Source organism: Homalodisca vitripennis, chromosome 2, assembly GCF_021130785.1.
Source record: "Homalodisca vitripennis isolate AUS2020 chromosome 2, UT_GWSS_2.1, whole genome shotgun sequence".
Taxonomy (NCBI): domain Eukaryota; kingdom Metazoa; phylum Arthropoda; class Insecta; order Hemiptera; family Cicadellidae; genus Homalodisca; species Homalodisca vitripennis.
Genome location: NC_060208.1, coordinates 162,562,777 through 162,581,273, shown reverse-complemented (window position 1 = coordinate 162,581,273; position 18,497 = coordinate 162,562,777). Strand labels below are relative to the sequence as shown.

At 31.5% G+C, this 18,497-nt stretch overlaps 1 protein-coding gene across 1 annotated transcript; it reads right to left on the bottom strand.

Annotated features, from left to right (window-relative positions):
- Positions 1 to 447: 447 nt before the first annotated feature.
- Positions 448 to 18,290, bottom strand: LOC124354955 (spliceosome-associated protein CWC27 homolog). Its single transcript, XM_046805783.1, has 9 exons — positions 18,116 to 18,290; positions 11,319 to 11,528; positions 11,014 to 11,214; positions 5,588 to 5,727; positions 4,952 to 5,155; positions 4,595 to 4,726; positions 3,170 to 3,363; positions 2,341 to 2,470; positions 448 to 721 (listed from the first exon to the last, which is right to left on the bottom strand). The coding sequence occupies exons 1-9, from the start codon at positions 18,155 to 18,157 to the stop codon at positions 535 to 537; spliced, it is 1,440 nt and encodes a 479-aa protein (XP_046661739.1). The 5' UTR covers positions 18,158 to 18,290; the 3' UTR covers positions 448 to 534.
- Between the last annotated feature and the right edge of the window lie 207 nt (positions 18,291 to 18,497).

Below are 18,497 nucleotides of genomic sequence, written 5' to 3'. Positions count from 1 at the left end.
GTTTTTTGGGAAAAAAATTACTACTCAAAAACCACTTAAGATACAGAATTCAAACTTAACAGTTACGTTAACCTAGTGTTGGTCCTTTTCAGTGAAAAAAATAAAACAAATATCTCTTCGCATTTCAAAATGGCGGCCGTTCAAATTTTTTCAAATTGTATTAGCTTTGAAACGGCTACTTTGACAACAAATTCACCAGGATAACTTTTTTAGCATATTTTATTACCAATTCAACAATTTTTATTTCAAAAAGATTGAATAACAAATAACTGAGTTACAGCACCAAACGTAAAAACAAGTTAAATCCATGCATTGCAAGTACATACAACAATGTAGTGGATTTTTACGAATAAACGTTTTAAGGTGAAATATTGCACACCTTTTATGAATAACCCTGTATATATGAAATTGTTTAAATTATAAGAGGCCTTGAATTTAAAAGACATATTACAAATAAATTTTAATTATATACCATCCTAAATGTTATTTACATTATATACATATAACATCAACAGCTTGTAAATTAAAAAAGATTCATTTGACTCTGTCAAGAGTATCATGCTTGAGTGGCTTGTTGCTGTTTGATCCTTTGTTGGCCTCTCTTCTCCGTTTGTTGATAGCGTTCCGAGGATCTGAGATCTCAAACCATTCATCATCCTTTGTATTGGCATCTTTCGCTAAAACTGGCAACTTATCCTCAAAATGGAGTTTGTGTGCTAACCTGCAAAATAAAAAATTTCAACCAATACTTTAATTAACTCTTGATGGATTGCAGGTGTAACTGAAACACATTAAGAGGGAATGCTAGTTAGGTGTATTAAAATACAAATACCTGTTAATATTAATAGTTTATAATACACCATATTCATTGCATTTCCTTATAGTAAAATCTATACTTAACATAAGTGATAGTCAAATAGTATTAACAAAGCTAATCATAATCTTTACGTGGATGTTGTGTCAGAGTTGTGCTGCTGTTGTGTTGAGTAAGACAGGTAGTGGTGTAGGTTCTATGTTCAATTCGCATAGTTGGAGAACCATTCCAAATTATATCTAAACTATTAGTTTAAGTTAATATCTTATCAAAACTGGTGAGGTTTGGATGGAGGAAAAATAACAGTAGCCTCTGGAAAGGTGCCCATCTTTCAGTCACAACAACATGAGGTCACAGTACCAGGGGCCAACACATTCAGGATAATTGAATAGTTGCTGCTGTAAAAAGAACATACCCATTGCATCCATATGTCAGATAAGTTTTTGTGGCCTTGTGAATTTTATTTCAACAATGAATATTTACAATTATTAATTTGTCTTGTTTCAATTAGAATACTATACAAATTTGGTTACTTAATTCCTTAAATCTAGTATTGCTGTCTGGGTCCGACTTCACTCTTTTGGTCCACTCTGAGGCTCATCCATATTAAAACACTACAAAGCTTATCACAACTGGAATTTTTAATTTTTACTTAAAACAAAATTAAGATATTTATTTTATGATTCGTGCTATATATTCATTGTTAATATGTTTGTTCTGTAACTCATTGTGAATATAATGGTACCGAATATATGGAAATAAATTTAAATATTTGCTGTTGATTTTATACAAATCACCCACCAGCATGCCAGTTAGGATAAAACAACCTGACAGTTCAAGGATAAATAATGTATATCTGAATCATAATATCTTAAATATATGAAGGGTCGATCAAAATAAAAGTGTAGGATGTGAGTGAAGAAATTATTTTTTACATTTTTCTGAAAAATATTAAATACATAACTTTGGGTCAACACGCATGGCACGCCCTGACAAGTTGCTAGGAAATACATTGAAAACTTTCAAATTGACATACAAAAATCCCAAATAATTACATTACATAAAATGTGCCAAACAATGTATTTTTATAACATTAATTTAAACCTATATACTAAAAGGAAGAAATTGAAGTTCAACAGGTGAAACTCAAATATTTAAACAAACAGTATATGTATGTAGATTATCATACTTTAAAAGGTTGTGTAGTGTTGGATTTGTATGTTGGATGTTTCATACATTTCATCACAAAAGTTTTGAAATGTATACCCAAAAGACGTTTTTATTGGGGAGAATAGTTTAACTGTTCTTAAAAATGAACCAATTGGATTTAATCCATACTTTAATCAAGTGTTAGAGACAACATAAACTGCTGAATTACATTCCACTTCCTAAGCCCATCTAGAGACAACCAGTACAATAATAAACTTGTACTGAAAAATGTATTGTGTTTTTAATAAATATTAGTAAATGAAACTTCTTCTGAAGATCTAATTTAATCTCAAAGGATAAAGTATTTATATACTGACCAACTCTCATCTTTATCATCCTCTTCCTCTGGGTTTGGTTCCTGCTCATCTCCCACTTGCTGCTTCACAGAAGTCAGCTTGTTCCTGAACCTCTCCAACAGAGACAGAGTCATTGCTTCCCTTGAGGCTCCTGATAAAGTTAAATATTATTTTTATAAGTTGTGCTACACTCACCTCGCACATAAAAAAAAACTTTATGGCCACTCACCTCAGATATAAAACTAAGCTTAATGAGCACTTACTTCACACATAAACTGTCCTTAGGACACTATAACCTTTAATCATCACACCACAACTTATAAAACTTAGTGTAAGTGCAAATAATTATAAATATATAAATGTAATTATTATATACAGTGATTTTGCATGCACAGTCCTAACCAACAAGCCTTGCATGGCTTGGTGGAGCCAAGTCTACATATAAAAAAAATTGAATTAAGGTGTTATATCATAGGTTTTTGAGAGCCACTTTTGTTACTGCAATCATTGACAATTAACCATAATATAGGAGGATTTAATTTCTTCCTAGGAATAACCACAGTAGGAGAAAGTTGATTTTTTTTTAAGTATTATCTGATGAATTGGTAGTTAAATCTTAAATAGCATTTAAAATTCCTGTAGAATTATGATCCACAGCTCTCAAATTGATTATGAATTACAACTTTGTAATTTGTAAGAAATAATATATAGTCTTCAAAAAGACTATTGAATAAAACCCTAAATATCATGGAAAGTACTGAGTATTTTATGTAGATTGTTATTTTTTTATTAACTGTTTAAATAAGCATGTACTGTAGTAATAACTATGTAAAATTGTATACAATCAAACCTTTTTTGGGAATCTGTTGTTTTTTGGCTTTATATGCTTCAAGCTCTTCATTATATTCTGATTTCGTCTGAGTAAATCTGTCACTATCTTTTTCCTTTGGAGGGGATTTTTCTTTAACGGTTTCTCTTTCAGATTCTTTTCTCTTTGTTTGAAGATCTCTTTTTAAAGATTTGTACTCTTTTTTCAATTCTTCTCTGAAAAATACAAAGATCAGCATAAATATTTAAATGTCTTAAATTGTATTAACCATATTAAAAATAGAGAATACATTCTAATTTTGACAGGTTAGTATTGCAAGCAAAGAGTTTCCAAATTGGTTCTCTTTTTGAATGAGATATCTTTTAAAGTCATCCTAATTATTTCATGTACACAAAAATCAATAAAACGTTACACTGTTCTCTCTAGGATTTTTCTTAATAACCAAAGTATAAACTGAAATACGGTACTTTGTCTTTAAACTGAAACTGGTACCCACTATTGTACCATGCCAGTGTCATATCTCCCTGTTCTTCCTCTTTTTGACAATGGGTATATGTGATTAAAAATCCACAAATTGTTTTTAAAAGTGGGAAACAAATTGAAACAGTTTAAAATGTATTCTAAGTTTTGATATTGCTATTTTTGTAAAGTACAATGACCTTAAAACTTATATTTCCATATGAATATCTCTAGTACTGATAAGAGTTGTATATAACATTATAGCTCCTACATTAACCAAAGCAGCTACTGGAGGGTACCAACAAGACTAATATTATAAATGAAATTGAGATATGTAGATCTGTGGTTTTTACTTTACCTTGTACAGGCAGGAAATAATACATAAGATTAATAACAAAAAGCAGGTGGCAAAGAATTTTTACCAGCATACTGGTGATTGGATAAAGTTTGAGATGATTGATCACTAAAGAGAATTTGATAATGTACATCATGAGTTAATTCTAAAATGAATGTGAATTTTCATTCCCTAGGAACTTGAAGGCAAATATATATATATAATTGATAGTGACTCCTTGGAATAAACAATTGTTTAGTCAAAGCAGGAGAAGAAACAGTTTAGTGACCAGAATTGACAGCTACCACAGGTTGATTGATTGTAACAAGTGCCTAGAAAAAATAAAATCTTGTCTTGAACACTCTGAGTCAAAACTGTCTAGAGAGCTGTTTGAGAGATTTTTAACTCAAATAACAAGTGTCATTATCAAATAAACCCCTGAGTGGACTCTATAACAAACTTCTTGTCCAAATCTTTATTACTGGTTAGTTAACGTAAAATTCAGCTTCTAGAGATTCACAAACTTATCACTTCTAACTTTATCAAATTCCCAGGATGTCCAATAGTTTAAATAGCAGTTGGATTGGAACAGTAACATACTTCTAAAAAATTATACCAAATATCTAAGTAAAGGCTCATATTATTTAACTTACGCTTTTCTCTTTAGTTCTTCTCTTCTCTCTTTTCCAAATTCGTATTCTTCCTCTTCATCTTCCTTTTGTACATTGGGTACTTCTTTTGTCTTTTGCCTTCCTAGTTTTTTCTTGATCATATCCATTCTTTCCCTGAATATAAGTCAGATATTCAAATTATTAACAGGTTAATTTCATAATATTATTAATTATGTAACGGAATATTTTTAATAATTTAACTTTCAAAACAAGTAACTGATATATTACCGCACAGTAACTGACCAATTATGATACATATCACAATCAATTCCAGCGTAGAGCTTTGCTCACTAATTGATTGGCTTGATAGGTCTTTAGTAAGAGTCAAATAGTCATTACCTTGCGTGGTCAGAATTTTCATCAGAGCTGGAATGCCCAGACATGCCCACGTCACCCTCTAGCACGGCCGGTAAGGCACTCAACTTAGGGTCTGAGAGCAGATCATGTGTTGACTTGCTCTTGCCAGAGAACTTCCTGGAGACTTCTGTTACTTCTTCCTCATCCTCCTCTGCTTCTTCTCCGAATGAAAGAAGTTTGTAATTTCTGTGGAAAGTCTACTGGTCACTGTTTGTATTCAAGAACACAATTTATTTAGTTACATAAAATATATGACATTTTATTTTAAATTAAAATAGTTTAATTTTAACAGATGTTTAATTCATGATGTTAAAAAAATCCAAGAAGAGATTTAAATAATTAAAAAAGGTAAAAAAATGTATTTGTAATTTTAACCTTATGGAAAAAAGTAAAAAATGAGGCCAAGACCACCACACTATTTTTAAAGGAATTGCAAAGGTTCTGAAAAATGGTTATATTAGAACTATAAGTCATAAACTTTACCTTTTATTTGAATATGTGTTTTGACATCAGAAATGAAACTAATCTATAATTTTACAAAGAAAACAATATGTATTAAACTCAATTGGTAAATAATGAAGGTATTAGTAATTATTATCTTTTATAATAAATACTCACTTCACACCTGCTACTTTGGGTTTCTTGGTAGGTTTTTCATCTTGGCCTTTCTTTTTTACTACCCTTGGAACAATATCTGGAAATGGGTTGTTCAAAACCTCTGTTCCAATAATCTTCGGTGGATATAATGGTCGATCATCCTAAAACCCAGGAGTTAAAAATTCTAAGATTACGTATTTACTCTAGTCTATCACATAATTCCTAACAAAAATGTTAAGAAAAGTGGGGAAAGTGTGCTTTACATTAAGCCTGCTCTAGGAAACAAAAATAATTTTCAATTCTTATGAGTTCAACTTAATGATATTTATGCTTTGAAGATTACTTACAGTGCATCTTAAACATCATCATTGAATAAATACACAGACAGTAAAGCAACATTATCAATTTCAATTGGATTCATGAATATAATGTACATACAAGGTTGATTTAAAAAGTACAAGGGGGTACCAAAAAAAAACCGGAATTTTGTTTTAAATATACATATATATTTTTTTTTATAAAACAAACTTATCACCTTCAAAGTATTCTCCATTGCACTTTATACACTTATCCCATCGTTGTTCGAAACATGTTTTGTACTCCTCGTGAGTGATGGCTGCCAGTTCCTCCATTGTTTTTTTTATCCATGCTGTCAAATCAGAGACCTTTCATGCCCCTTTTCATTCGTGCGAATAAAAAGAAGTTGCACGGAGCCAGATCTGGTGAGTAAGGTGCGTGTGGTAGCGAAACCATGCCATTTTTGGCCAAAAACTGGGTGACAGAGATTGCTGTGTGCGCAGGCGTGTTATTGTGGTGAAAAAACCAGTCCCCTGTTTGCCACAAATCAGGTCTTTTGCGACGAATGCTGTTCCGTAGTCTGCTTAAGACTTCAAGATAAAACACTTGATTTACTGTCTGGAGCGAATTCTGAATGGACAATCCCCTTTACATCAAAAAACAAATGAGCATTGTTTTGACACTCGATCTGACTTGACGGCATTTTTTTGGTCTGGATGATGGTTTTTGTTTTTTTTCCTTCCTGAGGGAAAAGGACAGTTTGTCCCCGCGCTTAGTCCTAAAAGGACCTTTGCGCCTCCCTTACTTTAATTTTGTGCCCTCAAAGACCGAGGCTTTTGCAAAAACCAATCAGATTTAAGGGCTCCTGTTCTCTAATGTCCTTGGGGCTGAAGAGATATGCTCCCAGGTATCTTTTTCGAGTCTCTACGATGGCAGGACAATCTAACCAAATGTGCTCCGCTGACTCCTCCTCCTCTCCACAGAGTCTACATTCGTTACTCTGACTAAGGCCTACCTTCATAAGGTGCTTCCTCAGAGGGCCATGTCCTGTCAACATTCCTAATATCAGTCTTATATCCTCCTTATTCTGGTCTAGGAGAGCTGTCCACCCTTTAGCGTAAGGAGAGATAAACAATTTGGATAGTCTTAAACCTGAAACTCTACTCCAATTATTGTGTCTTGTCCTCTTTTCCCAATCTTTGACCAGAGCTTTAATGTTGGAGAAGGCTATCCCACAACCTGGCTCAGGCCCCACCAATGTGGATTCTGCTCCCTTTTTGGCGAGGATGTCTGCTTTTTCATTCCCATGAATACCTTCATGACCCGGTACCCAACCGAGTGTTACTCTGTTATTCATTGCCAGCTCTGCTAGAGCATTCCTGCATTCCCATACCGCTTTCGAATCAAACGAACAGGTATCCAGTGCCTTCAGTGCAGCCTGACTATCAGAAAGTATTAGGTATGATAATCCTTTTGTCCTCAATTGTATGAGTCTTCTGGAACATGAGTCTATTGCCATGACCTCCGCCTGAAAAACCGTGGCATGTCTTCCTAGGGGCATAGCCATGTCAACTCAAGGTCCATGTATTCCGTATCCTGCCCTAGAGTCTAGGAGTGAGCCTGGATGATGATGCTGTCTTCCAATGGCTGGATTGTTGTTTGGTTTCTGGGTCATACCCATACCACCAAGATTCGTCACCTGTAATTATTTTTGACAAGAAATCTGGATCGGCTTCAAGTTGCTGCTTCAAATCAAGCAGGCTTCAATTCAACGTTCCTTTTGAAAGTCAGTGAGAGCACAAGGCACAAACTTGGCGGCAACCCTTTTCATGTTCAAGTCTGCGGTTAAAATCCGTTGAACTGAGCTCCATGACAGCCCACTAGCCTCTGATATTTGCTCAATAGTCTGTCGTCGGTCTGCAAGCCCAATTTCTTTCACTTTCACAAGATTTTCATCTGTTCGGGAAATCGATGGTCGTCCAGAACGAGGTTTGTCATGAATTGACATGTCACCATTTTTAAACCGAGAAAACCATTAGTATACTTGGGTTTTCCCCATTGCATCGTCTTTATAGGCTGTCTTCAACATTTCAACTGTTTCCGCGGTGTTTTTGACAAACAGAAAACAAAATTTCATGCACGCTGTTCACTCAAACTTGCCATCGTAAAAAACGGCACGATCACAAAACAGCACTAGCAAAAACTATTACAGCACGGGGACAGAACACGTCGGTCAACGCAACAGGCGGCACTGAGCTGGCAAAGAGCAGCGCTACAAGAGCCAAGCGGCGAGAATTTGTACTACACAAGCTCCGCCTACAGCAGAGCTATTCCGGGAATTTTTGGGGTACCCCCTCGTATCATCTTGTCTCCCTTGATTATACTTAAAATAAAAATAAATGAACATGAACTTTGTAAATTACCATTTCATTAAATTCCACAGTTGGATGAACCTACACTGATCAGTTATTTGACATTAATGTTTTCTTTTTACATATCTCAATACGATCTTTACATGTATGTTGGAAAAAAACAATTTCCATATTGATACATAATCTTTATGAAAGATCATAAAAGCTTGTGAGTATACTTATAAAAAGTTAATATGATTTTCCTTTAATGAATGTATCAGTAATTCTCAGGTTTAATTACTTTAAGGACTGAAGTGAAGGAATGATAAATCAATCAATTTATTGTTACAGATTCTTCATTTCAAGTGAAAACTTGAAGGTGTCTCCAGTTTATGGGGGTAGGCAGAGGCTAACTGCTTCTGTCTCTTCCAACAGTACTTTCTCTTTAGCTCCAGAGATTGAGGCGGAAATATTTTCTGCCATTTCAAAAATGAAGGCAAGCTTAACGGGTGATGTATGTGATATTAAAAATAAAACCAGGCATACTTGTTTGTAAACAAGTATTGCATTCAGTAATCACTCCTTTGCAATAATTTTCAATAGGTCAATTTCATAAGGGGAATTCCCTACACTGCTGAAGTCATTTAAAGTTTTGCTCATGAATAAGAAAAGAGACAAACTGTATATGAACAATTTCCGTCCAATTTCAATAGTTCCAACATTATTTGGAAAGATTTTTGAAATTATTATCAATAATAGACTCGTAGATTCCCTTATCTCACACAATGTCATCTTTGAGAATTAGTATGGTTTCTTAAAAGGCAAGTCGACCTGTGATGCCTTGAATTCTTTAGTGTTATGCAAAGTTTCTGCTCTTGATCAGAAAGAGAGCACCATCAGCATATTTTGTGACCTTGGGAAAGCCTTTGACACTGTGAATCATAATCTCTTGCTTTGTAAACTTGAAGCCTGTGGTGTCAGAGGCATACCCCTTAATTAATTGGTTTTGCTTTTTATTTAAATAACAGGAAGTAGTGTGTGGAAGCAACCCACAAGTAAAGGAAAACTATTTCAGACTTGAGTGGGGTCAAATTAGGTGTCCCACAAGGGTTGATATTGGGACCAAGGCTTTTTATTACATATGTCAATGAACTTGGAAATCATGTTGAGGGTCATCTGGTCCAGTACACGGAAGATACTAGTGTTCTCTTCCAGAAGTATGTTACGAAGTACCTTGAATCAACTTCATTCATGGTTTTCAATCAATTATCTCTAACTAAACGTTGATAAGACTATGATTATAAAATTTGACCTAGTGAATAGGGTTCACAAGACATTTAATTACAATGGGGATTACTCATATTTTCAGATCATGTCTCGTTCTTGGGTATTAAAATTGATTCTGACCTAAAGTGGAACTCTGAACTTGATCAAGTTTGCATTCGGCTTGCCAGGCCGCTATATTGCTTCAGGTGTCTATCTAGTTTCTTAAACAAAGAAACGTTAAGAACTGTGTATTTCAGACAAAATTTACCATGTTCTTAGCTATAGAGTCAAGTTGTTGGGGGCGGCTTCTGAATCCTCTTTGGCGAGAGTTTTTGTGCTTCAAAAAAGAGCGGTTAGGATTGTATAATGCTTCAGACAAAAAGAAAGTTGTACGGGATATTTTCATCGAGAAGTAATCTTAACACAGATTCCTTTTTGTCAAATCTATTTCTATTTTTGTTTTCAATAATAAAAGCCTATTTTCTCAATATTTCCATCAGTATAATACAAAATGTATAACAAAACATCAGTATAACAAAAACGGTTGCATAATTCCTAAACATATATTAAAACTCTTCCAAAAATCATTGTTATATTTAGGACCAAAAATATGTATTTCTTGACTGACATTATAAATAACTGCCCTGACAGTTGTCTTTTCAAATCTATGCTAGAATCCTTTCTTATGAATGGTGAATTTTACAACTTATCTGAATTTTTTAACTCTTGTTCATAGTCTCTCATAATTTTAAGAGTTTAATAGTAGTTTAAGAAGTAGTATTTATTATTCGTTATGACTATGTTCGAAAAATTGTAATATGTCTATGAACATTCTATTCTATTCTTACCCTACTATTTATTTATGACTTCCTATTCTCACAGTTAAACTTAATAGAAAAGTGTTGTGTTTAAAGATATTACGAAGACTGAACAAAATGTGGGGAGTATATTTTTGGATGCTAAGAGTTATTCAATCTCCGTTCTGAGTAATACGATCAATAAAACTGCTTTTAGAAGTACTATGAGCCTATTTTTCAAGTCTAACTTTTTATTTATAATAATTCCAATCCTGATACTTTTAACATACTAAAAATATCCTGCTCACTACATTGAAAAAAAATCTTAGTGTTACTTGATTTGTAACATACCCAGACTACACTCATACATTCTAATGTCGGTCTTCACCTCGAAAAGATTCCATTTTTCAACTAGATCCATTAGTTACGTAATCTTCTTTGTAATAAACAAAACTTCAACTTTAAACATGAAAATTTAAGATATTTTATTCTTTGCAAAGACTAGTTTTAGGGACTGTTTGTATTTATTTTTAAACACCTTGTACAACTGAAAAAGAATTATAGGAATATACTCTTAGTTCTACTATACAATAATAAATTAAAATAATTATTTATTCTGGTTTTATTTCATACTTAAAGTGTTGAGTTATAGCTCAATTAGAATAAAACTAAATTATATCAAGTTATTATTCAGAATAACTTTAAAAAAAATGTAGACTAACAACATGTAACTCACTTGGTCTACAAGAGTATCTTCCAGTTTTATCATGTTGAAGACAGTCTCACCAGTGACTTTCCCAAAGATGGTGTGTTTGTTCTGAAGGTCTGGAGTGGGAGCCAAAGTAAAGAAAAACTGAGATGCATTGTCATCTTTCCCAGCATTGGCCATCGCCACAAGCCCTCTTCTATTGAACCGCAGGCGGGAGTGAATCTCATCCTAGATTTAAAAACATTTGTAGTTATCGCCTTGAGATAGACAGTAAATATAAATTTACAAAACAAATTAAGAATTTCATAAAAGATTTAACAATATCATCTTACCTTGAATGGTTCTCCATAGATTGATTCCCCTCCTGTGCCTGTGCCTGTGGGATCTCCTCCCTGGACGATGAAACCTTTGACAACTCTATGAAAGATAGTCCCATCATAGTAACCTTCAAGACACAACTGCACGAAGTTCCGGCATGCTTTCGGTGCTTCTTTAGACCACAATTCCACATCAATATCACCAACAGATGTTTTCAGTAAAATCTGAAATAAATGAACAGAATTATTTCAATCAGTAAAAATACAAGGTATTATTATCATGAGTATATTAATTTTTTAGTAACTATAATACAAAAATTGTAATACTGAAATACCCTACATTACAATTTTACTATACATATATGCCTGTAACCCCCATAATTCATTCAAAACTGCTTGTATACTAAATTTCTATCCCATACTGGTCCATTGTTAGTATAACAATCAGTCCTTTTTGGTCAATCTTGAATATGGTAACTAAGAGGATATGCTTGGGAGGTTTATGATATCCTCAACATGGGCAAAAGGTATGTCGTTTTAATTTTTAGATTAAGTGGGTGAATGTAAAGCCAAATTTTCCCTCCCTTGTACACTCAGCATTCTCTGTCATTATTTCATTATACCTTGACGTAACCAAAGATTACACCAAGCACTACTACAGGTAAAAAAACTTAAATTAACTCTAGAAGTGGCAGTTAGGTCTACTTTATGCTGAAGAGATAGATCAGTTTTGGTCTTCTTGTAGATGTTCATTAATCTGTTATAACAAGCAAACAAAAAACTTAAGTCCTGTACAGTAGTATTGTAGAATACTGTTTACAAAAACTGCCACAAAATATTATTCTGGCATAAAAAAACAAGCCAGTGTACTAAACAAATTAAAACTATATTTTTTTAAACTTTATTTTATGCATTTAAAAAGAAGACGATTCAAGAAAACAAATAAAAATGTAAATAAAACCAAATCTTTTAGAATGTTTTACCTACATGTAAAAACATTTTATCTATTGAAATATTAAGTCAAGTTTGTCTACAAGCAAGGTATGATAATGGCACTTGCAAGATTTTCCAACAGACAGGCTTATATTTCTAAGACATGAAAATACCCTGTATGACTTAACATTTCCTTAAATACCATTTTTTTGTTGACAAATAATTATATACTTTTGTTAATTTATAGTTTGGATAAAATTTAATTATTAAAACTAAAAATGTTTCCTCTCAAAATTACCAAACAATATGCTATGTAAATTAAATAGACTACATGATTTATAATTTCATTATAACCATAATACAATTTGAAGATTTTAATTTTGTACAACTTATTATAATGAAAAATTACTTGAGCAATCATCAAATCACCACCATTATCCTTGAGCAACTGCAATCTTACTATTTATAATTATTGTATTTTTTAATTTAGGATTCATATTTCTTTATTAAGACTAGCTAACACAATATAGCCTGCATTGAAATGAGAGAATAGGATTTCATATTTAAATTATAGTACAGTATAATGTATTTTAAATAAAGAACAATATAGAGTAAAAATATCTCATACTGCCAGCCTGCTTTAGACATTTTGCACAATTTTATATTAAAATTTTATAATCATTACTAGATATCATATAAAGCTAAAATTTGATTTGTTGTTTTTAAAGTACCTCAGTAATGGAACTAATATTTAAATTATCTGTATTATAACTAGAAAAATAAAAAATGTATACTTTTGTCTGGAGTGTATTTTTTGTTTGTTTGACTTTGAAAATAATAGTTAAAATCCAACTCAATATTAATTTATTTTACAATTATTAGTTAATATACAATATATTTCTGAACCAGAAATAAATAGATCATAAAAATAACTTTATTTCTGCGTTTGTATGGAGTACTGCAATTTATTACATTGTTAAATACAAAAACACAACTCAAATAAACGTAAGAAATATTAGTTTATATAACTCAGCCTTGGGAATTAGTACCTAAAAGTACACTTGTCAAACAAACGTAAACAAAATATTCAAAAAATCACAGTTTCTTTACAAATTATAAAAAGTTAAACATCAGAATTTTATAATTCATAAACGAAATACAAAACTCACACAAATATAAATCAATGTTTATAAATCAATCAATCAATCATAGGAATATATAAACTAAAATTGCATGTATTTAACTTATATAACACTGAAAAAGTACAGTTTATTTCAAATTAGCAACATTTTAAAAATCAGCATTCAAAACATTTAGCAGGAGTGAAGAGGGTAGCATTTAGTAGTGTTAACTCACTTTCCATATTTGCACATATATTTATGTGCAGTTCTTTCTGTAAAAGAATATGGTGAATGCTGTTACACTACATTGTATTATTACTATATACCAATGGTCAGGTACTCACCATACAAAAATTATTGCTTTTTTGAAATAGAAATTTTGGGTTTTATAAAATTTGTGACCAGTAATATCTTTGTTGGCACACTAATAAATAATCTAAAATTTAGTCTCACAAAAGGTGTATAAGAAATAAAACTGTAGTATGAATTATTTAAAATCGATTATTACTATGTGATAACAGAGGTTTTTAATCAAATACACAGATTATAATGTCCTAATAGTGTATGTTGTAACTAAGAAGAACTAAATTTTTAGTAAAAAATGTATCAATTTGATATATTTTATGATAAAATTGGTAAAAATAAGTGTTTTTTTTGTTTTTTTTTTGTAGATTACATAAATCATTGTTTCATAATAATAAAGTTTCTAAATTGTAATATTTGTCATCTACTAAAGAGACGAAGATTATACATTAACACCTTCACTGCACCTTAACAACACCTAACTTTATACTAAATGAGACCAATTACTCTCCCAACTACTTTGTGCCGTAAGGGATCAACCGCAGTCAACGTTTTAAAGAATAATAGTGTATGTCTTAAATGACCATCTTGATTACAACACAAAAGTGTATGTATTTTAACATCCCTTAGTTAATTATCCTTCTATTAAAATGTTTATCTACTTCTCAAATGGCACAGAAAGGCAATATATAAACAGTAAGAAATTTATGATGTGTTTTCACATAGATTTTGGACTTGAGATAGAATGGTATTTGTTTGCATCATTTCATGGCATACAACAAAGCGAGATGTCACAAAAGTAAGTATACAGCAGACTTATCAAAAACAGACTCATTACCTCAGGAAATGTTTGCATTTTTGCAAAAGACCATGTCAACTAAGTTACTTATATTTTTGTAAAAACTGAGGAAATGGGTAGAGTACAATATATTGAAATGATCAAACTCTATTTAATTATTGTTCCCATTGATATAACAAACCAATAGTAATTAATTTTAAAAATAACTAAATCATCTGCACTAACTGTTGACCCATTTTTATATTCTAAACACAATTTGTTCTATAAGTAATTTCTTTTAAATAAAGAAAGGTAGTCCACTTTGAAAACTATACAAAATAACATTAAAAGATGATTTACTGTGTCTTTCTTGGTTTCAAGATGTTTGTTTCGTTGCTACGTTTTCTTTATTATTTAAATGTCATTTTTCCAATCAACTGTATTAATTTTATCGTTTGATTAATGTATATAGTTTTTTATTATTTATAAAATTATTTAATTGTTTAAACTATTTCAATTAATTTGAAACATGTGACTCTAATTTAGTATTTTAGATATGTTGATATCGATTGATAGTTCTGTTATTCAATATATAAAATATCCATGATTGTTTAGAAGCGATATAAAAACTGGATCCGCTTATCATACTCTGCCCGAGGAAATTAAGAACTCTGCCTTAAGAACATCACACCAATGTGTTAGATTCAATGGCTGTAAGAAGGTTGATGGCACTAATCTTTCCAAATTGTTTTACACCCTGTCAGGCAATTACTCAAGTATCAGTTAACATTGATGTCACCGGAAAGTGAACTTCTTGAAACAGAATGATTGTTTCACTAACAGTTCAAAATACAGATACAGTCAAATCTCAATGTAACGAACCTCAATATAACAAATTTCTTGATATAACGAATTTTTTTAAATCACCTAGAAGTCTTCATAAGAATTGGAGGAATTGGACTCTCACCTCTACACAACGAATAAAGCATACTCACAACCTCGATATAATGAAATTTTTTTATTATATTGGATATTATAAACGTCACATCACTTAAGCAGACTACTATTTACTGACTTCTTCCCTAACAAACAGGGTGAAAACAGCAAGATGCCATTGGAACACAAAATATAGATTAGGCCATTTAACCTTTAACAATTCGTAATTTTCAGTTTAGTAATACTGTACAGTACGAGTACTGTATTTGTTTTACTGTATTTTTCACTATCTGTAGAGTAAGATTTTTAAGTTTTGTTCAAGTCATATTTGCTTTTCAACTTTCTTTTAATGTATTTTCAAAGTACATAGCTACTGTATTACAATTTTTCTGTTTTACATACTGTATGCTTAATTGAAACAAAAAAATAAAAATAAAGTTTCATTGTTCCAAATTAAATGCATTTTTATTTCGTTTTACACACTATTTAAATACAGTACAGCATTACGATTTCACGTTTTAACACGACCGAGCCGATGATCTGTGAACCTCGATGTAGCGAAATTGTACCTAACCTAACCTCAATATAACGAACTTCATTATAACATAATACTCGATATAACGAATTTTCTGTCCGGGTCCCTTGAGGTTTGTTACATTGAGGTTTGACTGTATCTACTTGCTTCATTTACAATGAACAGTGGTGAATTGCAGAAATCGATAACATTAATTAAAATAATCAAGATGTCCATGTTATTTTCTATTACCCACCAACCGAGAAAATCCTATAAAAAAATTGATGCAAATCAAACAAATACTGAAGAAAATGATACCCTATAATTTATGAACGTCACTGTACAAACAACATAACAACAAAACTGTTGTATTACTGTTATTATAGGCCTAATAATAATAATTCTTAAAGTTCAGGGAAACATCACAAAACATTACTTGGAGTTCGAGCTTGGTTTAAAAATGTTTTCAAATGTGTTTCATATACCTATTACAAGACTTTAAATGTTATAGAGCCTAGTACTTTTTTAATCAAAGACCTGTGGTTCCATACATTGCTTGTCATGAACTTTATATGTTTAAATCTTAAAATAAAAATCCATTCTCTAAATAGCCCACACATTGCAAATCTAAAAACAGTTTCTTTTTTTAAATTACTTCCGATTGAATCTTAGAGTCTAAATTCACCCTGTAGTTTCATATCATAAAGGCATTTGGTATGACCAAATTTCTGATTTGTAACTTGGTCCTCTAACAGTGATAATACGTATCAACTTTTTTGAAAAACCCCAAAGTACCAAATCAATCAACGAGCTCCTCATGGGCCACCTAAATGGGCTGATCAGCAATATCAAAGAGAAAGAGTGAGGATGGAGGGGCCCCTCCTGCTTCCTGTGTAGAATAGTGGATCAGCTGTCCCATGTACAGTATTCTCACTCCATACTCTTCTGGATTTAATTTAGTTTAGTACCTGGCAAACCTATTAAAATGTACCACTGTGTTTTCAGCTTATACTCTGAGTTAAACACCTTACAGTAGTTTGGTATAGCATACATATATTTAAATAACATTCTCAAGCTGAACATTGCAGGCTGCAGCGCAATTAAATTTATTTCATTAAACCTTGATTTTACAACGTAATTAATAACAGACATTAATCTTTTCTACATACAAATAAACCAATACAACAGAGTATTTCAAGACCTGACAAGATGTAAGGAAGTTTAATTTAACAAAATAACCTCGCTACATGCAGTGCAGAAAAGATTCAAGGGGGAATCGAACATTTAGGAGATTAAAAAGAGCCATACTTGCAAAATTTAGATATTTTTTGTTAAAAAGTGTATTCTCATAAGAACTTTTTTTTAAATTTGCTTACTCACTCATATTTGACTGTAATCATTCGTGCATGCAAACATTTAAGAGAAAAATTACAAACTCTTCAAAATTTTTGAGATTTGTGTTCTTAGCATAGTAGTTAAATAATGATCTTTAGGGACTCCAAAATACAAAAACAACTACTAAATGGAGTTTCAAAATTGAATCTTTTGTATTTTAAAAATTTAAACCAATACAATTTTTCTGTAAAATTATATTTGATTTATTGCATTTTCAACCACCTCAATCAAATAAATATTACTTGTAGGTTATAACTATAAGTTAAAATTTACTCGATAGTTTCCATGTACTATAGAACATTTTCTTATACTATAACCTAACTACTCAATAATTTATAATAGAAATCGGAACCTTTCCGAACTGAGGTCACTGATCAGAGGGTTTGTCGGTATTGCTCGGCTCTACCACCACCCTTTCTCTCTGAGATTGCTGATAGATAGTTTGAATACCTAGGTGGCCTGTGAGGAGCTCATCCAAACCAATGATTAAACAATGTTGTTATATATATAATACATTAAAAAGCTAGCAATTAATTAATTTTAAATAACTATAATAAAAATGCTTTTGTATATTCAATAGTTCAGGCTACATATTTCTAATTGATAATTTGGTTCCCTGATTTAATTGTATTGGTGGCCATTTATAATACTACAGCCTTATAATTTCATAGTATAGTACATTATTTGGTTATTTATTTCAAAATAAATTATAAAAATTTGTGTAAAATAAGAATGTACACTGTAGAAACACAGTAACCTATTATTTGTTTTGACAATACTACTACTACCAAATGAACTAAATATGTAAAATATTTAGAATAAACTAAATTACCTTGCCATTTGTAGGTGGTTCTTGTATGTATATATTACTCATGCTGAAATGTGAAATTAAGTGTATAAAAATATATTTCTTATTAAATTGAGGTTACGAAGAAAACAAAATAGTAAACATACACTGTTGACTGTTGTCTGTCTGTGTATTTGAAGGTTGGTAACGGAGCAGAATTGCCAATCAGGTTCCTACAATTACCCTTCCATTCACTTAAAATTACCCTCTTTTACCTCCCAAAGCTATCACAATACCAGTTTACACTCCTTATAATTATTGTTTCTTACAAGAAAAACTTGCTAATGTATAAAAAACTGTTGATAAAATCTTTTATAAAATTCTTAGACTGTAATTATTGAAAAGTATAACTAATTTTAAAAAATAT